At 40.3% G+C, this 27,924-nt stretch overlaps 1 protein-coding gene across 1 annotated transcript; it reads right to left on the bottom strand.

Annotated features, from left to right (window-relative positions):
* Positions 1-1,788: 1,788 nt before the first annotated feature.
* Positions 1,789-27,924, bottom strand: necab1 (N-terminal EF-hand calcium binding protein 1). Its single transcript, XM_085791595.1, has 13 exons — positions 27,759-27,924; positions 25,618-25,642; positions 22,701-22,809; positions 19,945-19,970; positions 19,609-19,706; positions 14,326-14,462; positions 10,177-10,298; positions 9,058-9,134; positions 8,252-8,299; positions 4,947-5,059; positions 4,125-4,202; positions 3,076-3,167; positions 1,789-2,222 (listed from the first exon to the last, which is right to left on the bottom strand). The coding sequence occupies exons 1-13, from the start codon at positions 27,846-27,848 to the stop codon at positions 2,194-2,196; spliced, it is 1,044 nt and encodes a 347-aa protein (XP_085647721.1). The 5' UTR covers positions 27,849-27,924; the 3' UTR covers positions 1,789-2,193.

The following is a 27,924-nucleotide window of genomic DNA, read 5'->3' as shown; positions in this document are numbered from 1 at the left end:
ATTAAACATGGAACAAACCAGTTGTGCACATTAAGGTCAAATCAAAAACTGTAATAATGAAGCATTAACTTTATGTTTCAGAAACAAATTAGACTCTTAGAGCTTTAAATATGGTTACACTTGCACTCTTTCATGTTAATATAAGGATAGAAGCCTATATTTTTTTTTTACAGTTCTCATAAAAACATTATGGTTTCTTAAAATGTTCTGACCCATACACAAGGCACATGAGTGTTTTTGAAAACTTTTTCTCTGAATCCACGTTGTACATTCAGGAAACTCTTAATTGAGATAGCATAGTAAGATCATAATATTACCATAAAAATACTGGGTAGGGCCTGTCTTGTGCCAGGTCTGTTTTCTCATTTAAAGTAATTTCTTATTCTCACACCGATTCCGCTTCTGACCTAAAATTACCTTTGTTAGCACAGCCACCATAACCAGTCTGACTAATAAATTTACAGAAACAAACTAACCAAATAATAGTGATGTTTATGTTTTTGGCACATTAGATCCACACAGTGTTTGATTTCAGTTGTGGATGTAATTCAGATGTGAGGCAAAGCTTTTAGGGGCTTTAAAATGATTATGTGGTTAATGTGATTGAATTAATTGGCTGACACTTCATTAGTGGTCATCAATGAATAGTTTGTTCCTGTCCATTAGGAAAACCGTACGGCTGCAGTTCAGCTCTGTTTCCACTAGGTGGTGCATGTGTGCTATTATTTAAAAATAAAATGCCTCTGGAAGTTGGAAACACACTGGGAGTCAGTTTTACACCATAAATACACAGAGCCGGATAATTAGCTACTCACCGGCTTGCTGTTACAAATTAAAAAATCACTGTTTCACACCAGGAAATCGAATTCAATTAGATTTGTCATCAATTCTCTTTCTGACATTTGAAAAAAAGATGTGATTGTGAACATCCTTGAAAATCTCTCCAATTATTTCCTGCCTTTCATTTATCATAATCAAAACTGTGACTGTAATCTCTCCAATAAGACTGAGAAAGAAAGATACACGCGGTGTACACAACAATATATCGTCTTTATTTATGACCAACAGACCTTTGCCTAAATTTGACACATTAAATATACAGAAACAACAGAATGATGGTTTAATGAGCTGCTACAGTTGATCCAATATACCATCCGTCTCTCTCTCTCTCTCACACACACACACACACACACACACACACACACACACACACACACACACACACATCCTTGTAATGCTATCTTTGTGAGGACACTCATTGACATACTGTATTCCCTAGCCCCTTACCCTAACCTTGACCATCCAAAACAAATGCCTAAACTTAAAGCAGAAGTAAGCGGAAGTCTTAAATAGTTATATCTTCCGACAGCAATCACTTATAGGGGTGTTTGGTCTGAAACACGGGTCTGTCAGTCACTCTGCTCTGCTGTAAGCCGAGGAGAAAACTTTCCTTGTATCCTACAACCTTTATCCAATGAGGAGAGAGAACGGCATAAAGGGGCGGTCCTCTCTGTGTGTGCAGCCAAGGGATGCGCGTGAATGTGGTGACGTAGGGACGAGGGCGGGGACTGCTACCTCCATCGGCTGACAAGAAGTTAGCCAAAACGACCGGCTTTAACCATTACTCTTAACCTAATTTAAACCTAATTATAACCCAAAGTCTTAACCCTCAAACAGCCCTTGGAAAAAGTGAGGACCGGCCAAAATGTCCTCACTTCCCAAAAATGTCCTCACTCTGTTGGTTAAAAACTCGTTCCGGTCCTCACAACGTAGTATGTACAAGAACACATACACACACACGCCCGCTTCCAGCTCTCATGATTTACTTCGGGCTGCAGATGATGATGTCACTTCAAACACAGTGATGATGTCAGATTATCAGATGAGTCTCCATCTGATGAGGTCATTGCTTTTAGGACGTCGAGGCGTCACCTAGGAGTGTAAACTAACACACACTCAGGCTATGTCAGCTACCACGTAACTATGAAAGAACATGGAGGTCATAAGATCTAGACTACATCACCATGACTTCACGAGTTGTGTTGAGTTAGTAGGTGTGTTTATGTGTGTGTGTGTGTGTGTGTGTGTGTGTGTGTGTGTTTGTGCGCATTTGTGTGGACTTCCTGATGTGTTGACAGGTGACTGTTTGCTCTCCGCTCCTGTCAGTGACGATCAGTGGGCGCTCGTCTCGTCTCAGTTGTTGTTGAGGACCCACCATGAGGCTGCGGAGGAGGCACATCACAAACTGAGAGACCATCACATCGACACTGAGCACAACTGTGTGTAGTTTGTGTATTTGTGTGTCCAATTAAACTATGACAAATTGACAGCGTTGTCCTCTGCTTGGAGTCCTTGCAGATGGGGATGTGAAGTGGGTTGTGCTTGTTAGATGCAATTAAGACCAATACATTGTAATAGAGAAAGAAAACAACACAAAGGGAATTGATTAAGACATCAGCTCTGGAAAAACAAATGTGACTTAAAGAGATACAGGCTGAGATCTGGAAAAAGAGAATAGGAAGAAAATGAAGAAGTGATGAGAATGTCTTTGATTTGATTTTGCAAATGTGGAGGACAGAGATGATTATCTACATGTGAAGTGCTCCTTAGCTTTAAATCTACATTAAAATATTGATGCAAACTGACACAAGCACACACATACAACCTCCTAGATTTCAAAGCTTTCAGTCACATCGCATGGCCTTCCTCCCGAGTGCCTCAGTCATCATGAAGAATGGCACGTTACATCACAAATTTAATGTTACACCATTAAATTTCCCATATTACAAATGTATAATGACAGTTCTTCATTTACATATTTTATGCTTTATTTAAAATCATCCCAGCATGACACTGGTGCATTTAAAATGACTCTCATTGCATCTTTACAGTGTTTGTTTGCACAGCATGTGTTTGGCATTGATTGTTGTCGCTTGATGCTGAAGAGTTTCACTTTTTAAAAGGTTAAGAACATGCTATATCAAACTCCCTCAAAGAGTAAAATGTCTCTCTTGATCTAATTTTATGTTTGATTTGAGGTGAGAATGGTACATGAGCTATGATGAACGCTCTTACCAGGAACCAGCATGGTGGTTATGGTCTCAGGAGTTTCCAGAAAGTCCACGTTCCCCCTCTGAAAGGTTTTACTGTAGTTGGTCTGCAAGTGACTGGATAGAAGAAATGAGAAGATTAAAAGACAGAATGGATGGCTTCATATATTATTAAAGAGGAACTATGCAAGATTTGCACCTCAATTAAACAGCTTCCGAGAAATTGTGATGATTAAATGACTTGTTACGGGGAGAATGGAGGCTCTCTGTCTCACACCTCGCGTCTCTTGGCTGAAAACCAACCCTTGGAAGATCAGAGCCTCCGACCTGGTGTCCCAGATCTCGTCTCATGAGAAACATGGACTGTTTTACAGCGCTATGACACAAACACGCTCCGTAATCTGTATTCTCTTCTCACCTCAGAAGACATCGCTCCATGGATTGTCTTCTTGCCAGCTTTGTTTAAAACAAATGCACATGGTCGGGGGGAGGGAGTAGGGTTAGCTGTGAGTTTTTATGATGACAGTGAAAACATGCACTATGTGTCGGGGGGAGCTCCGTAGAGGTAAAAGCGACCAAAACCGCGAAAAAGCGATGACTTGCATAGTTCCCCTTTAAATCTGCTTCGTGATGACATCATTCAGCTGGGATATTTGCAATTTAACAGTGAACAAATTTAATTTCCCCCATTGCTTTTTCTGTGTGTCCATCTCTCCCAGTCTTGTGAACACAATATCTCAGGGAAGCACTGAAGGAAACCCCAAATTTTGTGTTCGCTTGGACTCAAAAGTCAAAGGTCAAAGGTCAAGGTCACTGTGACTGCACAAAACACATTGTCGGACCTTACACACTGCAATTATGACAAAATAACACACAACTGGTTTGTATCTTGATTGATTGATTGTGGATAAACAGTGATATAGCCTGAGCGATGAAGGCAAACAACCATGAGGCAGTAATTAGTTTCATTAAAACTTCACAGAATCAGTGGCAGTAAACTATAATGGAATAATTGGAGATTCATGTGGCCGTGGTGATTTCTTCATGATGCATATGGTGCGAGTGAATACTTACTTCTTCCACACATTGTTGTGCTCCCAGAATTCATAGAGAATGAAGCGTGATTCATTTGCCAGCCGCTGAACTGAGATGCTGCCGAATGCAAAACAAGAGAGAGCACAACTCATGCAATCACTAATTAGTGTGCTACATCATGTCCCCCAACGCAGCCTCCCTGTCTGAATTGTTTTCCACACTCTGAGTGAGTGAGTGCGGGCAATGTGGATATGTCGCATAATCATTTTTTGCGGCTTCACCCTCGAATCATGATTATAAAGTGTTTTGTCACAGATTTTTAATCTCATATTCTAACTCAAAAAATGAATTAACATGACTGAGTGTTTAAGAGGAATGGTCATGACAAAGCCTGTAAATGTCACGCTGTCCTTTGGGCAGTTGAATTGTGTTCATGAGTGATTCAGCTTGTTCCACTGAAGCTGAAGTTTTCCACAAAGCGATCAGGGTGACAGAGTTTAAATGTTAAATAAAGATATTTTGGCAGGAGAGGAGGAAAATGCAAAATGTTCCTTCTGACAAAACCAGAGGATGCTTACGTTTTGACAGGATCAGTTGTGACTCAGATTCTATTGTTTTTGGCTCATAACATTAATTTTAAAATGTTATATTATTCAGATGATGTAAGCAATTTATTCCAATATGAGCAGAAAAGTAAGAGCATTTGAAATATATTTCATGTTGCAGCTACATGACAAGAAGTAAAATCTTATCTCACAGCTCTGAATATGATATTACACTTGTGTCTTTATGGGTTTTGTTTTTGAACTGATTTTTGTTTTCACACCCACTTCAAAAAGCCCAAAGAGAATTTAAACTGACTGTAGACACCCAGTCTGGGCGCAGGCACAGTCCATGTACTGTCTGAGAGCCAAACGAAACTCCTCCAGCTCCTCCTCCAGCACCGAGAGCTGCCGCTGGACTACCAGGATGTGCTGTAAAGACACACACACACACACACAAACACACACACAGAGGGTCAGGCGGGTCACAGAGCTGAGGGGTGTTCAGAACATTTCTGGCAGGGTTTCAGGAGAACTCAGCACAACTTGAAGGTGAAGACACAAATCTTTTGTTACAAGATTTATGAAATAATCCTGAGTTCTGGCAGCTGTTTCTTTCAGAACTTGCCAACCTATGTGCTCTTGTGAAAAAATAAATCTTTTCTGATTCTTACAGTAAGCCTGGCTCAGATTACAGTGGTTTTAAGTTCTTAAACTGATTTTGAAATCAGTTTGCATCACACGCACACACACATAATCCCTGTAATGCTATCTTTGTGAGGACACTCATTGACATAATGTATTCCCTAGCCCCTTACCCTAACCTTAACCATCCAAAACAAATACCTAACCTTAACCATACTCTTAACATAACTTAAACCTAATTATAACCAAAAGTCTTAACCCTCAAACAGCCCTTGGGAAAAGTGAGGACCGGCCAAAATGTCCTCACTTCCCAAAAATGTCCTCACTCTTTTGGTTAAAAACTCTTTCCGGTCCTCACAACGTAGTATGTACAAGAACACACACACACACACACACACACACACATAATCTCAAATTTGCACATATTATAAGAATTGAAACTAATGGCACATCACATGATATTATCCTTTTTATCCTGCCAGGGGGAGCAATACTCCATCTCATGTGATGTCACGGGGAGGCAGATGTAAACAAGACTGGAGCTTGTGGTGGAATAACTTACTGTAGCCTATTGATTTCAAAAACAACAACAACAAGCAGAAACATAAACTAGTCTGATAAGGAAATGTTTGGGGGGATGGGGTCGACACAGTTTGTCTATTCTGGGCGGTGAGATTTTAGCTGTCAGCTTTAATATCTATCAGCGGTAGATGCTCGCTAACATTAGCCGAAAGGGCTGCAGTGTTTATACCGTTGTAGGGCGACACCATCGGCTGCTCGTACACAAAGGTGTGAACAGCGGGAAACAAGATGCAGGAAAAAACCTGTATAATCATGACAATAGGAAGCAGACTAATCATTTCCTGTGGCTGATGATGAGGAATTGTTGACAGAGGCGGATAGGCTGATGAGAACAGGAAGTGAACGGTCTGCCCGTTGGCCTGAGGTACAAAGTGTGTATGTTAATGACGTGTGTGTGACTGACAAAATGCCTCAGGACTCTCTCAGCGACTAATTTGGGCCCAAAATCTCTCTCTCTCTCTCTCTCTCTCTCTCTCTCTCTCTCTCTCTCTCTCTCACATACACACACCATTATCAGGTTTGTGCCGTGGGTCATTACTGTTTCTCCTCCCAACAACACATTTATTCCCACTGACAAACAGTGTTAAAGTAATTACATATTGATTCATTCACGCACTCGCTCTCACGTCTGCATGAAATTAGTGACGAGTCCTGACGGTGACATGTAATATTCATATGCACGGCTTCAGCTCTTTTCACTTCTGTGCTGTGACACTAAACCGTTCCTTATGTAAAATGTCACATGAAATTAATGTGAAATCTCTAGAGTTGCAACTATATCATTTAATTCTTAAGTCACTCACCAAAAAAAAAAAAAAATCAAATTATTTTCCGGTTGCAGTGTGAGGATTTTCTGCTTTTCTCTGTTTCATATCTCACTGTAAACTCTACACAGTCTTCGCTTCAGGCTCCGAGAAACAGTGATTGATACTTCTTAATATTCTCTCTTATTATACAGACAAAATAATGACTAGCTTAATCAAAAAAATGGGCAGTTTGATTGGTACTGAATAATGAATAAGAGTTATTTGTAATGATTATGGACAGAATTAAAATGTCTGGCACTCTCATCTTTTTAAAACAGCTGGAAAAAATGGCGATTGGTAATGTTACTGATAGGTTGACATTAAAAGCAACTATTGAGACATTTGAAGACATCACTATGGAGCTTGGGAAATGTTTCAGTATTAGTCATATTAGAGACAAGATGAATCAGTTTGACAAAGAAATAAACAACAGATTAATCAATAATGGAAAAGATTGTTAGATTTAGTCCTAGAAACATCATGTCACATCATGGGGCAGTGCAGCAATTAGGTGTAGAGTGGTGCCATGAAGTCCTGTTGTCTCAAATTTAATTAAAACTATTGCTTTCGTCTTAATAAAGATGCCTTGCCTTGCCTTAATTCAGACGGAGTTCGATAGATTTAATTTCGGCCCCATCATCTGTATCAACAGCCTGGAGAGGAAAGAGATGAGGCCACATGTGGTGAACCTGCTGCCATGTGGGGACAGTGTTACATGTTCCCATCACATCTATTTATGAGTCTTGTATTTACACTGTTATCTACACTAGACGTTTACTAAATATGTAAAACTAGACACGTTTTCCTTATATTATTAGTTGTAGTAACCTTAAATTTGTCCCTCAATATTTCTAAAAATAAAACAATGGAGACCATCGAGCTGAAGAAGAATCCTCCCATGAGTGCTTGTGTTTGTCTGCTGTAAATGTCACTGAGTCAGCCGACAGCTTCTCAGCCATGAAATGAGTGATGTAAGGGTTTGGGCGACAATAACAGTCTTCCTTTTGTTTTTAGCACGTGGACGAAGAGGTTAAACACACACACACACACACACACACACACACACACACACACACAAATCAGTGCACTCTGAAAACACACTACACACTGTACACAATTACAAGCCTTAAGGACACTTAATTTGCTTGTAGGCGTACACACAAGCAAATATTATATATTATAATATATTTCTGCATATATTCCTAGTGTTTATTCTGTCAATATATTATAATGCAAAAATGCTGATACAGGCAATAAAGCTCTCTCCCTTTTTCTCCCTGTCTCTCTACTTCACCTCTGTGTGTGAGCTCCTACAAGCCTCATCTTGAAAATTCAACACTGGACCTTAAACAGCTTAAACAGCGAGATTAAAGATAAAGACAGTGCAATGGAGGACGGGGGGGGGGATGCTCCTGAACAAGTTTTATCCCTGCTGTTTCTATGACAACCACTGACACTTATTATCAGTGTGGTCACAGACTTTGAGAGTAAGGCTGTAAGGAGCAGCACTACTTACTCCACCGCTGAGTTACACACAGTTGGTCACCGTGGCAAAAACAAAAAAAAAACGTAGAGAAGAAGATGAACTAACCGATTTGCTCTCCAACACCTCCTCCTCCACCGGCTCCAGGCGAATCTCCTGCAGGAGAAAATACACAGTGATATGATTCTGTGGTCTTGGACGTGGCTGTGGGCTTTGTAGTCTTTTGCTGGGAGCCATGATGGCATGTAGTCTTTTCTGCAGCCACCAGGAGGGACTGTATCTCCCCTCCAGGACACGACTGTCACAATATGTTATATCTTCTGTCACTTCTCATCCTACAGTAACTCTCTGGAAAAAAAACTAACACTATCACATACAGTTTTCCAAAAGTGGGTCCAAGCTGTATATAAGGTCAAGTAAAAAATTCTGTATTTCTGTATTTTACTGTTTTACTCTGTTTTACTTTACTTTTACTTTGGATGTCGTGTTTATGTGCTTTTTCTTCACTGCTACACGCCCCTTCAGCCCCTTCAGGACAAATAACCCTAACCCTATAATAATAATAAAAAAAGTAATGTACAATTAATTCAATAAGGCTTTTTCAGGTCAATATGTAGAGAAAGAAGTCGCACCATATTCTGCAGCTTTACAGCAGATTTAACGCTACATTCACATGCAGATATACCAGCTCTTTGTGCAGCTGATACTTCCTGTGCACTGCACATATGTGTATGTGTTTGCATGTGGGAGGGTGTTGTTGGGCCGAGCTAATTAGTTGATAATTGGTGCGAATGCACTTGCCATGATTTGTGGTTGGTTTGAGAGAGGGATGTAAAGAGCAGATGGCCGGGTCGGTGATGAGAGGAGGCAGATGGAGGTCGGAAATGGGGAAGCAAAGAAAGAGAGGAAGTCACCTTTTGTTCTAGGCGGTCGATGAGCTTCTGCAGTCTGTTGACCTGGATCATCCACTGGCTGTCTTCATCGTAAACACCTAGAGGAGACACCGAGAGCAGGATGGATTTCAGACAGAGAGAGTTAACTGCAAATTGTGAGGGGGATGAAAGGTGCCACAAACCTCCACTGTATTTTAAACACACTTTCCTCCATTGATCGTGTCAATTGAATCCTCTAAAATAGTGGTGGTATCCCAGAAGGCATTTCGACTTATCCTTTCATCTTGTGCAACACACGACCGTGCCAATCGATAGAAAAAAAGCTTTAAGGGTTGAATCGAATCGAAGTTTATAGAAGCTGTGCAGTTTATTCACAGATCTGCTTGCAACCAAATCTAGTGTAGTAATGCAGATGTAATGGAAAAATTACAGAGTTAAGCAGCACTGAAGAAGCAACAGGCCTCCTCATGACAGCAGCAGCAATAGTTGTCTAACACACATTATTTTCTATACATATCTTGGGCATGTTTATGATTATAGTAGTAATATGTCCTTGATACTAAACTTCTTAGTAGGCTACATAGTTTTGCTGTTAGTATACATAAATCAATGCACCATTTTTTGAGTATTGATTTGAGGTGTTAAATGTGGTTAAACTGTACATCTAACGGCATCTAATGGACCGTATCCCCAAAAGCCTGACAAGGAACACCTTAGAAAATCACCAGAAAAGATATTAGACTCTCTCTAAACATGTTCATCCCCTCAACCTCTAACCTACAGCTGAGCACCGGCAAAGTGCCACAGAATCCAGTGGCTTTTGAAACATACACCTTGAAATCCTATTTAAGCTCTTACTCTCTCTCTCTCACACTCTTTGTCTCTCACTTCTCTTTCTCACACACCTAAGTGACCCTCCACCCCCGCCTGTGCTCTGCTCTCTGGCCCGTGGAGACACAGTGACACTGGCCAAGCAGCCTTTTTGCGGCTGGCAGCTGCAACTCTCAACACTGAGGCTCTGTAAAAAACAACAACAATGCACTGAAACAAAATTAGATTTGAACAGAGCCCTGTGATGTTTGGCAATTTAAACTCAGTATTAAATATATACAGTATATATATATATATATATGAACTCACCTGAATTGATGAGACTGAGGAGTGGGTTGTTGGGAGAGAGGCTGCTGTTCCTCTGAAGCCTCCGATTGGAGCGACGACCTGACCACTGGATGGACAAAACCTCTGGCTTCAGTGGGCCCTGTCTGCAGTCACAACATAACAATAGTTATTCTGATGTCAGTTGAACTCATTTTTAGCACATTTATTTCAGAAAAATGTCTGTAACTGTGAACACACTCTGCATGGTGTAAAATTCACATCAATGACTTTTTTGTTCAGTTTATCCAGCTCACTGCACACAACATATAACAGATGGGCCCCAGAATGAAAGATAACATTCATATAATATTCAGTAGATCTATCAGCTGACAAAGACAAGACATGCCCATGCCCAACCTCATGGATGTACATACATACGTCACAGCCAGGAGTAAAAATTTTAGTGTCTCGGCTTTGTCGTGTTGGTCTGAGGGTGAGTCTAATGCCAGTGACAAGGTACATGCAGCCGCAGGGAGACATCACCTAAGATTTGTCTTACTGCTGTCAAGTTGCTCTGCCCCACGTTTTGATAAGACCTCAGGGTGACTGCGGGGATGTGTGTGTGTGTGTGTGTGCGTGTGTGTGTGTATGTGCAGGTGAATTCACACATACAGTATGTGTGTGTGAATGTAGTGAATATTATTTTTCATGGGTAAAAAAGCTCAGCTAAAGGATCTATACATCTTTTGCACAGGTCCTGTTAATTATTTAGTCTTAACATGTGTGCCATTGACATTATTTAACAGTTCATGTTTTAATTTCTTCTCTCATGGCAATTCATTGCAGGATATTCACTGTGACCAGAGGTAACAAGATTTACTGACCAGGCTCTTTAAATCCTATGGACACCATCTAACTATCAGTAACGTAACGTAACGTAACGTAACGTAACGTAACGTAACGTAACGTAACGTAACGTAACAGGACATATCGTATTGTAACATATTATAATGTTATAATGTATTGCATTGTAACAAAAGACACAAAACTGTTGGGTAATGCAACATATCGTAAGATATTGTATTGTACAGTAACGTAACGTATTGTAATGTAACGTATTGTAATGTAATATATTTTAACATATCTTATCATAAGATGTTAAGATATCGTAATGTAAAAGATGGTATCCTAACATAAAGTAACATAATGTAATCATAAGATATTTTATTGTTGTTAGAAATTTCTTTATTTGGATAAACCCCTTGAGATGTATCATCTCGTTTTCGAGGGGGTCCAAACATATAGACAAACATGAACTCATCGTACAAACATGTTCTCAACAATACAGAAAAAAACAGACACAACAAAAACAAACAGTCCACAACAAATTGTATTACGATGTAATCGGAGGTAACATAACGTATTGATATACAATATATTGAACATATTGTGTCCTTTAACTATCGTTCATAAATAACATATAACGTACGTAATTGTAACGTATTGTATCGTAACATATTGTAGTGTGTTGTAATGTAACGTTATGTATCGAAACGCACTGTATAACATAGCCTATATACCCTTGGTGGCAGGAGGAGTTGGTTGGGTCTCTTGGTCTGACAGTGACTCATATTCTCAGCTACGAGCTACGTAGCTACTTTAATTGCAGGAGCTGTCTGAGATCGGTAATAGAGCTTTCCCATTATCATGTTCACCCACAGCTTTTATGTCAACTGAGAAGGAGAAAGTGGGAGGTTAAGAGCTGGGGAGAAAGCTGTGTGGCTGAAATTGGTGGATGGTGAAGAAGATGAACCACTTTTTTTTTGTTCATGTTTTGAGTTTTAAAGCCATCCTAATTTCTAGGAAGTAATCACTGAGACATTTCTACTCTTATCAACAACTTATCAATGCTTCATGCAGTAAAGATTTGTCTCCGTCAGGCATTTATGCTTCTGCATCACGCCAAGTATCCATGAGTATGAGCTCCAGTTTGTCCACAGGCAGCCACCTCACACATTTATATATCTGACCACAGAAACCTATTTAAAGTCTCCAGAGAAACAGCCAGATCCTCTGGATGTTTGGAAGAACAGAGTGATTGCATTCAGAGGCACCAGGGGCTTTCACAAGAGTGGCAATTCAGAGACGGCTGCTGGAGGAGAGGAAGCTGCTCTGGGAACGAGGGGCAGTAACACTTTGAAATAACACGCGAGGAGAAATAGAAAGAAAGAGACATTTAGAGGAGGTAAAAAGAGGACAGGAAGAAAGGAAGAGTTTGGCAAAGGTCTGTATGACTCAAATATCGATTATGCAAGCCCATCATTTTCAGCCTCTGAGAGTAAGTGTAAACAGGGTGATGGTGAGAGAAGGTCACGACAGAGAGAACAAAGATTCCTACAGGGATCCTGTTAAATTGAACTCATGCAAAAAACATGTCTTAATATTGCCGGGAGTTTTTGAAATGCAGTTACATTTGAGAAATATTGAAATAGTATGTCATGATTTTGTCACTTGTGGACAAACATAACACAGGCAGAGCCTTGGATACAGAAGGTCAGGCTCTGCTTGACATGAACCAGCTCATATTGTGTGAAAACACTGAAAGGTTGGGCCGTTGTAGGGAGGGGCGAGCTGCAACGATCTTGCGATCGAATGCATCATGGTGGTTGTACGCAGCAAAGAGGGAATGAAATGACCTGAGTTAAAAGTTAAACTCTTGCTCACCTCCAAACATAAAGCTGATGTGGACATGCTGTCTACAGTATACCCATACTAAGTTGGCTACTGATTTCAGACATTTCATTGAGTTCAGCTCAAAGACTTGTACTGTACTTATTGACAATGTATCGGTTCGCATTTGAATGCATCACTGTTCAGCTCAGTTTGAGTCTTCAGCAGCAACTTCAGTCCAATCTACATGCAAATCAGTACAAAACCAGTCCATTTCACCCCTGCACACACAAGCTAATGACTAATTCATCTACATTTTCTATGAGTCAAATAATATATCTAATGATATAGTCATTTAATGAGTAAAAGTAATGTGTTGTGAATCAGAGCTGAGCTGACAGTGGTGCTGTTGGTTGTTGGTAAATCAACATGGTCATTTCACTTTGAATTCGTTTGTGTCTCTGACTCTGTTTAAAGTTAGAGACCCATTCACAGAATATTTTCCAGTACAGAGACCTGGAAATAAATAGAGCAGAATTTACTGTCAAAATGTCAGACTGGATTTTAACTTGGGTTGAAAACTAAACTGCATTTATTGCTTTTTAACAGACTGACACAGCGGTAGAAGAACATAATCAAAGTTAGTTTCTGTGGGTTTGTCACATGTCAGTATCAAATCACTGGTTTGGCTGCAGCTCAACAGGGAAGTCAGACAGGTGATGGGATGCAAAAAGATTGTGCGTCACCACCTATTCTTTAAATACACCATTGACTCACACACACACGCTTATGAATTTTGTGCACTTGTACACTGGTGAGTCATTATTACTAATGAACCGAGCACACCGGGGGCATGCCTGAATTCTGAATACAAAACTGATGTGGTCTAGTATTCAATCAGACTGATCGAACAGTACATTATGCGCACACACACACAGACACTGAGCCACTTGTGCTTCAGGTTTAATCATCCGTGCGTCTCACACAGAAAACCAGCAGGTCAGATAATATATAAACATGCAAATAGTTTAATATTCTACTCATCAGTAACATGTTTTCAGCGCTTCCTAGTCTGTCTTGTTTTTATTTTTGTTCTGTCCATATTCCTTGTATTCAGGTGTGTTATACTGCCCTTTGTTTTTCTCAAGTTTTAACAATGATCCTTTTTTTATTTGCTTCCTCCATCTGCCCATGTTTCGCCACAGGAAGTGTATCCGCGCAGTGATCAAATAAATAACTGAGTCCAGATTTCTGCTGAATAACAGTGAAGAGCAGGTGACTTTAATAAATAAAGGGTTTTGTTGCATGGCACCTTTGATAAAAGCTTCATTTAGGTCTAAAATATGAGATGTAAATTAGAGTGTTTGATTTGGACAAAATTATTAGACTAGCAGTGAGAACTGTAATTATGGGTGCCATTGTGCAATGCATTTTGTCTATGTTTAAAGACTAATTGTGCGTGCATGTGTGTTTGTGCGAGTGAGAGAGAGAAAGAGGGACCTGAGAGGTCTTTGCTCTTACTTCTCCTGGCGGGTCTGCTCGGCTGTGGTTTCCATGGCGCACTCGAGTGAGCTTTGAAGCGAATGAAGCTGATTGGTCGTCTCCTTCAGCAGGAAACGGGTCACAAACTGCTCCAGGTGGGTGGACTCCTGATAGTCCTGTCAATCAAGACGACGAGGAGGAATTAAGAGGAGGACGGGCGATGGAGAAGAACAAGGGGAGTTGTGACAAGCTTCACATGCAAGCCAAGAGTCACTCAGTGCCCAGACATGCCTAATTAAAAGATGCCAACAAGATCATTCATTTAGAAAAGATTACATTACAGTGCTGCACTAGAGGAGAAGAAGAGGAGGAACAGCAAGAAGAAGATGTCAGATCCTTAAAGTACATTTCTTATTTGTTCTTTTCAACAAACACCAATGTAGGAATAATATATAGATTTATATATAGAACAGCAATAATAGATTTTGGCCACTTACAGAAGAGTGAAACAAACTGTAAACACTGACATATTATCACATTATACAGTTGTGGGTATGTTGTATTGTTGATATGTTGATATGTAACAGGTGTATCATGTATTCGCCATCATATTTGCAGGCGTCTGAAAAACTGAACAGTTAAATCAAAACAAACCAAAACAAAGATAAAGATAAAAGATGGAGCTTAAAGATATTAAATTTGTGACATAGACCAAAAAGAAGGCTGATAATTCTCTGCATGTTCAATACAACTGTCGCCGTCCACGTTCAAGTAATCAGTCGATCCATTTTTCACACTTCCAGACGTGGATCTTGTGTCTGAGTGCTGCAGCGGGTGTCTGCATATTTTTGTGGTGAATTTCTATTACGTTGAAAAGCAACATCATATACGGGAAACAATCATCTGCACATTCAGTCAAAATTGAACCCAAGAAAATAACATCCTGAGCAAAAAAAAAACAAAAAACATCAGACTGAATGACATTCTGTGATTCTGTAGAGGCATCATTTCATACGCATGGACCCGAGCAGGAGGGCTGATGTTGTTTTGGATCTAATCAAAGGGGAGCAAATGATGATGGGAACAACAGAGTTCACTGTTTGCACAATGCACCTGCTCTCCTGCAGTTTTCAGCAGCAGCAGCAGCACATCTGTTTGTATTCTCGAACAATGAGAGGTTTGAAAGGTAACGTCAATACAAGTTAGATTAGAGAGTGCCTAATGCATGCATGACTAGGAATGTGTGTGTGTGTGCGCGCATGTGTGTGTGTGAGTGAGACAGAAAGAGAGAGGGGGATAAACTGAATATATTTCTGTGTTTTTGTCTGTTGGTAATTACTGCTTTTATGAAAGTACAATGAAGATGGTTCGATTTTAAAAGCTGCATGAGTTTGTCAGCCACACACACACACACGCGCACACACCCTAATTATAGTATGTTGAGCTGTGCTCTTCAAGGGAGAGAGCCGAACTCTCAGCAGCTTCTCCAGAATACAGAGCAGGTCATTAGTCGCCGGCTCTTCTCACTGGTCCTCTCAGCAGCATCTCTGATCAAAGATTAAACAGCTTGTCCTAAAATGTGAGCGACCTCATCTTGCGGTTAGATAAGAACAAAATATACAAAATCTCTGCTTTTTGTTCATTTTGAGTCTCTCTGACATTGTGACTGTTACCCAACACACAAACACACATGCATGCACATTTACTGAGTGAGAGTGAGTCACGACAAAACTGGTAAAGGTCAGTCTCCTGTCTACCATCTGAGCATAGATTACCCCCTGTGATCTGTACTTTTGTGCATGCGTGTGTGTGTGTGTTTCAACCTCACTAAAAACAGCTGCCCAATTTTTATTTTCCTTTTGCTCCATTTTTCATTTTTGTGGTGTCTCATCAAGGGTGTTCATTTGAGTTATGTTCATGTTTAGTCCTTTGTTGTCATGAGCACTTTTAAGTTTAGTCACTCATGTCTAGTCTCGTCTCGCACTTCCTGTTTTATTTTGTACTCACCTTTTCCCTCTCGTTTCAGACCCTGACCTTTTCCCTTTGTGTGTTTTTCCTGCCTTCAGGATTGTCAACCCCGTCCCTGATTGGTTTTTACCTGTTTTCCCCTACCTCATGCCTATTAGTCCTTTTCTCCCTTGTTGCCAGTTTGTCTTGTTCAGTTTGCATGAGTCTCGTCAAGTGTCCAAGTCAGGTTTTTTTTATGTTGTCAGGTCTGAGTCTAGTTTTGTGTTAGTTTTGATTTGATTGATTTTCATTTGCGTCTCCTGTATTGATGGAGCTATCAAGTATCTGTAGTGGCTGGCAGTATTAAAAAAATGGATCTGATTTTGAACCACATATGTGGCCCAAATCTGAATAGAAAAGATCAGATTTGATGTGTTTTTCTGTTTACATTGGGGGGAACAATCTGACTCAGGCCACTTGTTGTTTTTATCCTCATTCTGAGTGTTTTTGATTTTAAATTTTCCTCCTTGTGAGCGTTTTGTTTTGTAGGTGACTTTGATTATTATCCTTGAGAGCACTTTTTGTTTGTTTGAACTTGTCTTGTATTTTGAACGTTTATTGGGACAGTCGGGTTACGTGACCTTGTGCATCCCTCCTCCTTTGGGAGCGGCGACTCATTGGTTACACACATGGTGAACCGACTTAATGCTGATGACTCCTCACTGCTGCATTATATCAGGTGTTACAATAATATAATATAGTGTATATATAATGTTGATTACACGCTGGGGATGGCTGAAAGCGTGTAACTGTTTACTTTATCCATAGCCCAATAAATTGTGCATACTTTTTTCCATACGTGCATGCCAGTTTCTATGATTCTTTAAACTTTTCTACCCAAATAAATACATTTTTGTTATAGTATCTGAGTCATGCATGTGAGTGCACCAAGTACCGTGTCAAAAGGTTAAATGACTGCTTTGTTGAAGGCTTTCATCTTGATTTCCACATTTGTTTTCACCACATGCCCCTGACCTCACTCACAACTAAACCCTTTTACCTGCAAATTGCCATCTCATGATGACATGAGAAACAGTTTCAAAGAGACCATCTTCAAATGATGAGAACTGGGACCTGGGTTACACCAGCTACTTCAATGAGAACGTTCCTTCATTAGTTTTTTAGAAATTACATGATAAGATTTCACCATTTAGCAGCATTAAGTATCTCAAATGACCATGTGGGAACAATGTGAAAATGCTGCCAGTTTAATCACGTGTAATCTCCACTTACTCTGTTTAGTATTTCTTATTTCCCTGTATTAAACATGTTGGTGTTATGAAAAATGTTTCATAATTAACTAATTCTGCAGCTGCGAACTGTGAGTGCTCAGTCATCTTCCCCCGTCTACAGGAGAGAAACCCTTTAGACCTGCTCAGAAAGATTTGGAATTAAAGCCGGTGAGCGAGGTTATGTAGATAAATAAATAGCTTTGGCATCAATATCTATGCAAAATAGAAGCGTAGCCAAACAGATACGTATATCTGGCTCTGATTTAGAAACACATTCTTGTCGCAGCTCCCCCGCACATGTGCATGGATGTTTGACGCATGCACACAAAACCACATACAGCACACAAATTAGCTCATACACACACAAAGAAACACCTATCACACGTACAGCCAGCCCCCTCACCCACATCCCCAGCCAGAGACCACCCACTCAAATACATATAGAGTTCAACTGAGACGACTGAGCTTTAGTCTGTGACTAATGCAGCATCTGTTCTCCCTCTTGCTTAGCCAATGCTTGATAATAGAGAAATGGAGTGTATTATACGTTTCCCTGCTCCTTTCTTGTGTTTCTTGTGCTGTGATTCATTTTGTGGCTTCACATATGCTTCATGACAGAGGAAACTGTGATTTAGGCCACGACGAGTGAGGCTCATCAGGAGACATGAGTGGTATCTTGTCTCTCTTTTCACACTTGTAATTTAATTCGAAAGTAATTTCTTTGGTCTGTAACTCCTCACTTCTGCTTAATTTGTGCAGAACAATTTGTTTTCACCTAAGCTCAAATTTCCTTTTCATATTGTGTCTGTGAGGAAGCAGCTGGAAGAGTGTTAGTGGGGAAAAAATGGCTTTGTCCTGTTTTTCCTGTGTACTCACTGAAAGCTTACTTCAGGCTTTTTAAAAGTCCACAGAGAAACCTTAAAATCACGTCCACACTGCATTTCCAATTCCTCTTCTTTCTCTCCTGCTGTCTCGCTTCCTGCTCTCAACTATTCTGTTGGAGAACAGAGAGTGATTTGAGGTACAATTTTGATTTTCACACCTCATCACAGCTTGCCGCATGTTGAGGTCTATGATCTATCTTGCAAAGGGATTGCAAAAGTATTTGTATGGTTTGTTCCTTTGTAGAGATGTAGGCACAATTTCAGGCACATGTAACTGACTGGTGTGCTCCTGCAGGTCCGACCTTGCTAAAATAAAAAGGTCTGTTTCAACGTATAAACTGGTTTTATTCACACACATTAAGTGTCCAAACGTTTACTAAACCAATAACTTTACGTGCAGTCATCACTTGACATGTGTCATCACACTTTTTAGGTGCTGAAGTTGGATGTTGACATGTGTAAACTGTTTCTGTGCTAATAAAAAACCACCACTGACAAATGAGCGGTTTGACTCCCACACTCTTTCTGAAGGAGCCACAGTGTGACGTGTGTTTCAGCGCAGATCTGAGGGGCGATTTGAGCTTCACAGCGTATGTCATACACGTGTCAGATGAGACACAACAGAGAGAGGGTGGTAGAAAGAAAAACGAGCTCTCCCTTCTGCCGTCTCTCATCATTTTACCTCCGTCTCTGCCCGTTTGCCTCTCCCTCCCTTTCCACCCTCACCCCTCCTTTCCTCTTCACTGACAATACGCAGCTTTACAGTAAGATCAAGAGGCTAATAAGAATGATCAAAAGGAGTATTTGTTTGGCAACGCAGCCCCAACCCATTTAATTCCTTGTCTGTGTTGGCGAAAAGACCCAAAAGAATCATAACATGTTTTGTTCTTGGGGTTCATTAGGAGCCTGAATGAGCCCTGGCTTGTCCTTTATGGCTCTGTAATGGAAATCTGACTAATGGGAGATCTGAGGAAGCCAGCTGGGCAGCACAGGAGCATGCTGGGAGAGATTTGCAGCATGAAACTCAGGCCACACTGTGAGTAAATCAGACACCTCTTATTATTATAATTATGCGCACGGCATGAGACGTCAATATGATGTATGCACCTTGAAATGAACGGCAAGGCATCTTAATTTTAGTGGCACACGCTTAACAAAAGGAAACATCTCAGCTTATCCTTTGCTCATGCAGGTCTTACCTTCTTTGTTTTGTCCATCGCCTTCAGTATGGACATGTTTAAGTCTTCTAAGGCAGCGAGGACATTCTCATATTCACTGAGGTGCTGGGAGAAATACTCTTCACAGCATTAAGACAAAAAAAAGGAAACATTTTGTTAGTTAAATAACTTGGGACAGGGCTTTAGAGCATGTGACCACGTCTAACATGGCTCTTTCCTTATGCTGGGAAATGTCAGATTGCATTTGGGTCTATGGTGCTCCTGAGTGTGAGGTAAAGACTAGATAAAACAAGAAGAGCAGCACCACGTCTCATTGCTAAAATCCTACCTCTTCACTTGGATGAAGATGCAACTTACCACAGAGTTCATCAGTGTCCACGTTACTGAAAAAGAGAAAATGAGAGAGATTTAGAAAAAAAAAGGATTTCCAAAAAAACTGATATTTCCAAGGTTAAAGGAGGGAACAGACTCATCTTTTATCGCTGCAAAACTTTTCCTGGGCAGACAGTGATTTCATGAATCAGAGAGTGATGACAAATGGGAGTGAGTAAAATACGTTACAAATAACTGAATAATTTAGGTGCATCTTCGACCCCAGAGGCGTGCACTGGACACCTGACGGAAAACTTCTTCAACAGAAACCCTTGAGGAAATCTGGCTGTTTGTGATGATGAATGTCAAAGCATGAGTGTGTCTCAGTGAGGTCTCAGTATGTGTGTGTGTGTGTGTGTGTGTGTGTGTGTGTGTGTGTAAGCATCTGAACAAGAGAGACGAAGAAAAAGAACGAGAAAAAGAGCAAACGAAGAGGGTGAGGCTGAAATGGTTGAGGGAAGATTTCAAATAGACAATTAATAATTGTATCCTCTTCATAGATAGTTTGGAGAGACACAAAGCAGACATCAGTGTAGCAGTGAATGAGGCTGGGGAATGACACAACTGTATTTCTCACTGTCGTTCACAAGGGAGGAAGTGCTGCAGCAATCAATTGGTCCAAACAGGAGAAAACACTTAGAGCCACAGAGGACAAACAAGAACAGAGGAGGTAAAACAGAGGTTAGACTGAGTAATAGACTAAAAAGCTCTAGCTGTACTGTCAATTGTTATTGTAGCTAGTTAGCATGGCTGCAGACTTTTAGTCTTCCTCTGTCAGTCATCTACAGGTTGTTGGACGGAGACAGCAGCTTCAGAGACTGATCCCCCTCTCCAACTGTTTGACTTGACTAAATAACAGCCTCAATCCTCCATCAGACCAGCAGTACTATTTACCTGCAATATAACTGGATAATAATTGGTCTTTCCGTGATAACAGGGTGTTCATTTAGTTTCAGTCACTTCTGTGTTTGCTCTCTTGACATGACAGTGATCTCCCTGCCTCCTTCATGTGGCTGTGAGCCGAATTCAGCTGCTGAGGTGGAACGAGTCTCACAGACAAGGCTGCACAAGCGCCATAATCAATATTCACTTTCATTTAACTGATTTAATGAGACACTGAATGCAAGTCACATCAAATGCAAAGCAGCGATGGTGTGTAATTAGGTTTCCTTTTTGAGCCTTTGGATCGGGTGGATATAACTGAGTAGGGACATGGAAAGTAAAGTTATATTGCCATGTAAGACTAATAATAATGATTATTTATATGGCCTCTCTCAAAAACAAAGCTATATTGTCATTTACAGTAAAAAAAAAAAAAAAAGGAAAAAAAAAGGATAAAATAACTAAATTGGTAAATCAGTGGTGGTTTCTAAATGGTTGTAATAGTAAAGTTGTTCTGACCAATTGCTGGAGGGATGCTTACACTGGTATCTTTGTTGTTTATGATGGTTGTGAGGGTAAGTCAGGCTTGGATATAGTTGAAAACATTGTATTGCATTTCAACAGTATACGTATGTATGCAAGCCTATCTTAAATCCTTTTGTATAAGATATACAAATGTGAGAGAGGCTGACGGGCGAACTGAGAGATTTGTTTGACACGAGTCTCCTGTGTCCTGGAGAGAGATAACACGCAGCCACACTGCCTGGAGTGGTTCTGTTCACATCTTGGCCTGCTTGTCATCACTTGAACAACACTGAGCTTATGAATAAATAGAGGTCTCATCAGAATGTGGCTCAATTCCACTGAATATTTTATATGACAAGAGCCACTTTCTTTTTCGATGCTACACACTGTTCTGTATACAATGCTAAACAAAACAAAACAAACATTATTAAACATCATGGCTGACTGAGTGTGTCCAGTTAGGTTTGAAAACATGTCTAGATCATTTTCACTTAACAGCAGTGATTATACCTGTAAATCTTTTCACTGTTTCCACAAAGAAACTTGATGCAAGTAATTAAAGGGATAGTTCACCCAAAATTCAAATTTAATTCATTATCTACTCACCCTCATGTCGACTAAGGGCTGGGAGAAGTTTCAGAGTCCTCCATGCCTCCTCTGAGTTACAGCGGGGCTCCATGCAGCAGTCCATATAATGGTTGTGAATGGGGCTCACTTTTCTTCGTCCAAAAAGACACACCAGAAAACATCCAAATACCTCCATACTGCTCGTCTATAATGCCCCTCTTGTATTGAAGCCCCAACATGAGAAATTGTTCCGAAAAAAATTAAATAAGTCTATATTTTAAGCTTGTTTGTAGCGGAAGCTCCCAGTGTCTCAGTTCACTGCTCTTCCTGTGTCAGTGCAAATCTCACGTGATTTGGACTGACCAGTGGAACAATTTCTCATGTTGGGGCTTCAATACAAGAGGGACATTACAGACGAGCTGTATGGAGGTATTTGGATGTTTTTTGGTGTCTTTTTGGACGAAGAAAAGTGAGCCCCATTCACAACCATTATATGGACAAATACTGCTGCGCGGACCCCCCCGTAACTCAGAGAAGGCATGGAGGACTCTGAAAATTCTCCCAGCCCTTAGTCGACATGAGGGTGAGTAGATAATGAGTGAAATTTGAATTTTGGGTGAACTATCCCTTTAACTACTGTAGATGTCTCCACCAGCTTCCCACAGCTGCAGAGGCCACAGCGTGATCCATCTCATTGACATCCACCATCATCGATACATCAGTTCTGTCCTCAGTGGAATAAAATAAAAAACATTTCACGGACTCACTCTGTGTTATGGGTATCAATCGTGTGGAAGAGCTCCTTCAACTCCTCCGCTGTCAAGACTCCGTCGGAGAAGTAGGCTTTGAATTCATCAAAGGAAAGCTTCCCGTCGTCTGGGGGGGCAGAGCACAAACACGACTTGTCAGCAAGGTGTCAGGACGGCTCAGTCAGGGCTGCAGCAGCACGGTGAGGTGAAGTGACCGTTTCCTTCAACATGCCTGACAAAAATCACAGGCGAGTCCTATACAGACAAGTCTGTATAGGTGTGATGGAAGAGGAGTATGTAAGGACTAGAGGCTGGTCAGCAGCAGACTTCATTCATTGTCTTTGCATTAGGAAGTTGGTGTGGTAACATGTGGCGGGGGCATAAAGGCGCTTATCCACAGACACAACATTTATTTGTCTCCTCGTGAGACAGAGGTGCTCCATCTTTACATTTTCACTGCTGACCTGCTGCCGGCGTGAGGCTCAGTGTGACTGTCGTGCTGCTACAGATGATGTGAGCATGAGTCCCTTTTGAAAGATGTACAAGTGGAAAACACACACACACAAACACATACACATGCACGTATAAGTAAAGCACATGGTGACTCACTCTCGATGAGCTCAGAAATAATCTTGGAACGGATTTGACGCGTAAATGCTGCTGTTTGCACAACACTAAAAACAAACAATTTGGATGATTTCTTATCTTGCAGCATGACAAGTCCTCAAATCACTTGCAGCAGCGTGGGGCAGGGTCTTAATGAACAATGAAGCATGTCATACCGTATGAGTAGTGTATTCAGAATGGTTATTTCTCATCAGTTATATTCAATATGTTTAAAATTCATGCTACAGGATGTGTATTATCAAGGTGCCTGTTTACATAGCAGATAAAACCTGATTCCAGTTCCTTCTATAACAAAGATTTAAACTGTGTGGAGTGACCATGTGAGTCCAACAATGAAAAATATCAACAATGCACTTTTATTGTGAAAGCGTGTCTCATCATGTGCAAGTTTGTTAGAAATCATAGTTTCAGCCTACAGTTATATACATTTGGTCTTCTTTCTCGTCTGTAGGATAAATATGTGATTTATAGCCTACAGGCATGCAGTGGAAATGACTTTAGGATGAATGAGTCTTTAGGATTACAGTTTTCATTCATCAGAGGGAATTTAATTTCTCTGGATTAAAAAACTATAAGTGCATCAACGTTGTTATTGTATGAAAATGAGTCATCCATAGAGGCGTCTTGGTTTCTTCTCCCACTGAAAACTGTCCATTTGAAAGATTATACACATTACTGCAAGAGAATCAAATGACGTCTCCCACTGAATCATTTAGAGATATATTACACAATTGTTTTTGCATTTCAGGAAGGGTAAATAATGTAGCTATTGGCTACATAATGCGTTTCACAAAAACAGCCAGAAACTCAAGGAAGGAGTTTGTCTTTTTTAGGAATATGCTTATTAGCTTGTGGTAAATATCAAGCTAAGCACAATCCATACACCAGCACCTCTAATGGTACATCTGTATAGGATGTGTTTTATCGTGTTTTAGCGGCAGTTTATCATGCACATCTGGTAGAAGAGATACCAATCTAGCTGTCAGCACAGAACACGTAACAGCTTGCGTCTGGATGTTTAAAGCAGACCCAGAAAATTAAATTGCGAGGCCTGAGCCCCATAAAAAGTCAGAAATCCACAACGTTATTTCACATAATTTCTGCCTTGTTAGAGAGGATGTAGGTTGAGGACAGATGAAATGACAGACACATGTGTTCACACTCCTGCTGTCAACAACAAACTGTGTATTTTTGTATGTTTACAATGCACGTGAAGCTCCAGCTGTGTCTCTTCATTAAGTGTGGACTGATAAATGTGTTAAACACAGGTTACAACTGGTTTGACATTTTCATATACGTGCTGGTGACGAAGACAGAGATATACATACTGTATTGTCTAATCTCTTGTCTGTGTCTCATTCATACAATATCTCAAAAACGTATTCATATTTGGCACGAGTGTCCACTTGGGCTCAGGCACAGTGACCCTCACAAAATGCTGTTTGGGCCGTTAGTGAACGCAGTATCTCCACAACACCTTGAGGGAATTTCTTCAAATTTGGTGAAAACATTCACATGGACTCCAAGTCAAATTGATTTTATTTTAGTGGCTAAAGGTCAGATATCAAAGGTCAAGTCTACGGTGACCTACCAAAAGATACAATTTAGGCCTTGTGAATGCAACATCTTGAGAACTCCTCAAGGGAATCCCTTCAAATTAGGCATAAAAATTCACTTAGGCTCGTGCAAGAGTTAATTAGATTTCAGGCGTCACGCAATGAATAAATGTTCACTTGGACTCAAAGACAAAGTGATTTGATTTTGGTGGTCAAAGGTTGCGCTCACAATAATTTAACAAAAGATAATTTGAGGTTTGTGAGCGCAATATCTTGAGAACAATTCAAACATTTTGCATTCATGTCCACTTGGACTCAAGGATGAGCTGATCAAATGGGTGCTCAAAGGTCAAGATCACTTCAGAAAACATTTTATGTTGTTACTCAAGACTTCACACGTATGTAAATATCAATAAGATTTCACACAAATTGTTAATATTTTATATGATTATTGCTAAACAGGCATGTAACCTGTAACCTGCAACTAGTGGCAGAGGCAAACAACCACTCTAGTTCAGCCATTCTGGTTCTTCACTAATGGTCTAATACTGAACATCGGTGGGCATGGTCAGTTTCCTGTTGCCATAGAAACTGAAAGAGTATCAGCAGCGAGTCATGATCAGAATTCCATTGAGAAAGTACTGTACATATTTTTCACATAGGAGAAAAAAAAATGAGGCTGAAGTAATCCCAAATACAGATGAGAGCGCGTTTGTGTGAGTTTGAAAGGAAATGGATGGTGCAATATTTACCGTTTTTATCAGCTCTCCGTAAAATCTGCAGTGAGAGATAGAAAAAAAAGAGGGTGTCAACAAAGGTTTCACATCATCAAAGTTAAACCAGTGTGTGTGTGTGTGTGAGAGAGAGTGTGTGTGTCTCTGTTTGTGTCTGCGTGTGTGTGTGTGAGAGGATCATCGATCACACTCAAAAGCAGCGTGTCATTAAATTATTGATAGAGCTGTCCCACAGTCCAGAGGAGATGAAAGGCAGAGTGGCAATGACCACATCAGCTTTAAAAGGCTCAAACCACCAACCTCAAAATAGCATTGCCCGCTTTCTCTTCTCGTCATGTTTGCACTTGTGAAACAGACTCCGAACAGGCTCTGGATATATTTACTTATCGCCGCCACAGGCTAAATCTGACTGAATGATCTTTTGTGGTAATTGAATAATCAGTCTTTGCTGCTCCTTTTGTTGTCCAGTTCCCAAACACACCCACTCCTGGTCTCAGCTGTTACCTGTTACTCATCTTTCATTCATCACCCGTCACTTGACTTCAGTACAATGTTTATTCATCTCTACAGGGCCACTGAGCAAAGTAAGGAGTGAATGAATACACTGCTTATCAAGTCCCAAATCTGTCCAAATTTCTTGATCAATAAGCAAGTAATCGGCAATAATTCTGATAAGTAATAAGTAATTTAAGTCCATTTTCAAGCAAATGCACTGTAGCTTTTCAATTGTCTTTGACTATGTTAGGTTACTTATCGTTTCTGGTCTGAGATTTATGAGACTGCTGAGGCTTGAGGACAATTTTCACTGTCTCTGTGATGTTTTATGGACCAAACAGTAAATCTATTAAGATAATAATCTGTAGATTAATTTATAGTGAAAGATTTAATCAATTGCACCCTTATGTACTCCTCCACAGCACTGCTCTTCTTCCTGTTCTTAACTGATACAAATGACATTTACGTTTCAGATAGCCTCTCACACTGATAACTCAGCTGGGTCTCATCATATCATCTCATTCTAATTAACTTGTTTAACCTTCATTAATGAGGTAAATTAATTAATTAAACTAATATTAGGAATGGATTTTTGCCTCTATTTGACTTGCTTGGAAAAGTGGAACCACAAGAGCATCAAAATAATAAAGAAAAAACACACAGAGACACAACACATGCAACCAGGACGTAAGAAATGTATGGAGCTATATGACACACAGCAGACTGAGGCTGCAACTACATGTGTCAAGAAATAGAAGAAGCAACACTCTGCGGACCAGCTCGCCTCTGAAGAAGACAAGCAGTGGTTTTGTTCACTGTCAGTCAGTGCTGGAGGATGAAGCCCCTGTTCAACATCAGTGAGACATCTGATGTGTTGGATACGACTTCACACCTTTAATAAATCTCTGCTCCCATGAGTACATCCCCTCCTGTCTCTTTCAAACACTGAAGGCAGCCAACAGGTTTATGGCGGAGATATGTGCGGGAATGAGGGGGGATATAATTAGGTAGCAGATACAAGCAATGGCATAAAGCAAGGGAGAGAAAGCTCAAAAGGCAGAAACACTGGAAGATAGCTCCACAGATACATGTCTATCATAAGACTTTACAGTGAATCCCCAGCTTAGCCTACCAACAACAAATGTCCAACTTTTTTTGATTTAAATGTCTGTATATTTTTGCCTAATTTAATCAGATTTGGCCTGTTAAGGTTATCACCCTGACTTCTATCAAATGAGAGGTCTTCCACCATTTTATTAACTTGACATTTGGTTTTCAACAATTACACATTTCCCGGATAACCAGCCACCCATTTAAATCTCTGGTCAGGCTTGTCAAATTAATTTACTACAAAGAACCTTCTGAACCCTGCATACATTACACATACATATTAACTCAGGTGTTAAAAAACCTTCAGCAAATCTCTAAATTCACTGACAGAGATTTTAAAATTAAAATGAATTGCTTTCTATGAAATCAATAAGATGAAATTATAGTTTTACAATTTTTTTCTGCTACCACAGGCAATAAATTATTCTGGAATTAAGTCCTTAATAAGATTTAAGTTTCTGAACTTAATCAAAAATCAAAAGGCGCGCGGTTACCTCAGCGTTAATAGTGAGTATCAATTCATCTTGTTAAACATTAAACATTGTTTTACTTACATCAATGAAGATGGACATTCCCTTCTTTAGCTCCATTTGAGCGCTGGGCTCCTGAGACACGGACTGAACCTCCTCTGAGCAATCCATCATGACAGATGTGGCTTCACTGATGAGCTGCAGAGGAATGTGTCCGCTGAACCTCTCTGATCACTCACTGGCGAGAAAC

This window comes from Trachurus japonicus, chromosome 11 (assembly GCF_045865225.1).
Source record: "Trachurus japonicus isolate A0001 chromosome 11, Traja_1.0".
Lineage (NCBI taxonomy): Eukaryota > Metazoa > Chordata > Actinopteri > Carangiformes > Carangidae > Trachurus > Trachurus japonicus.
Note: the sequence above shows the minus strand (reverse complement) of the source record. Positions and strands in the feature narration are given on the sequence as shown.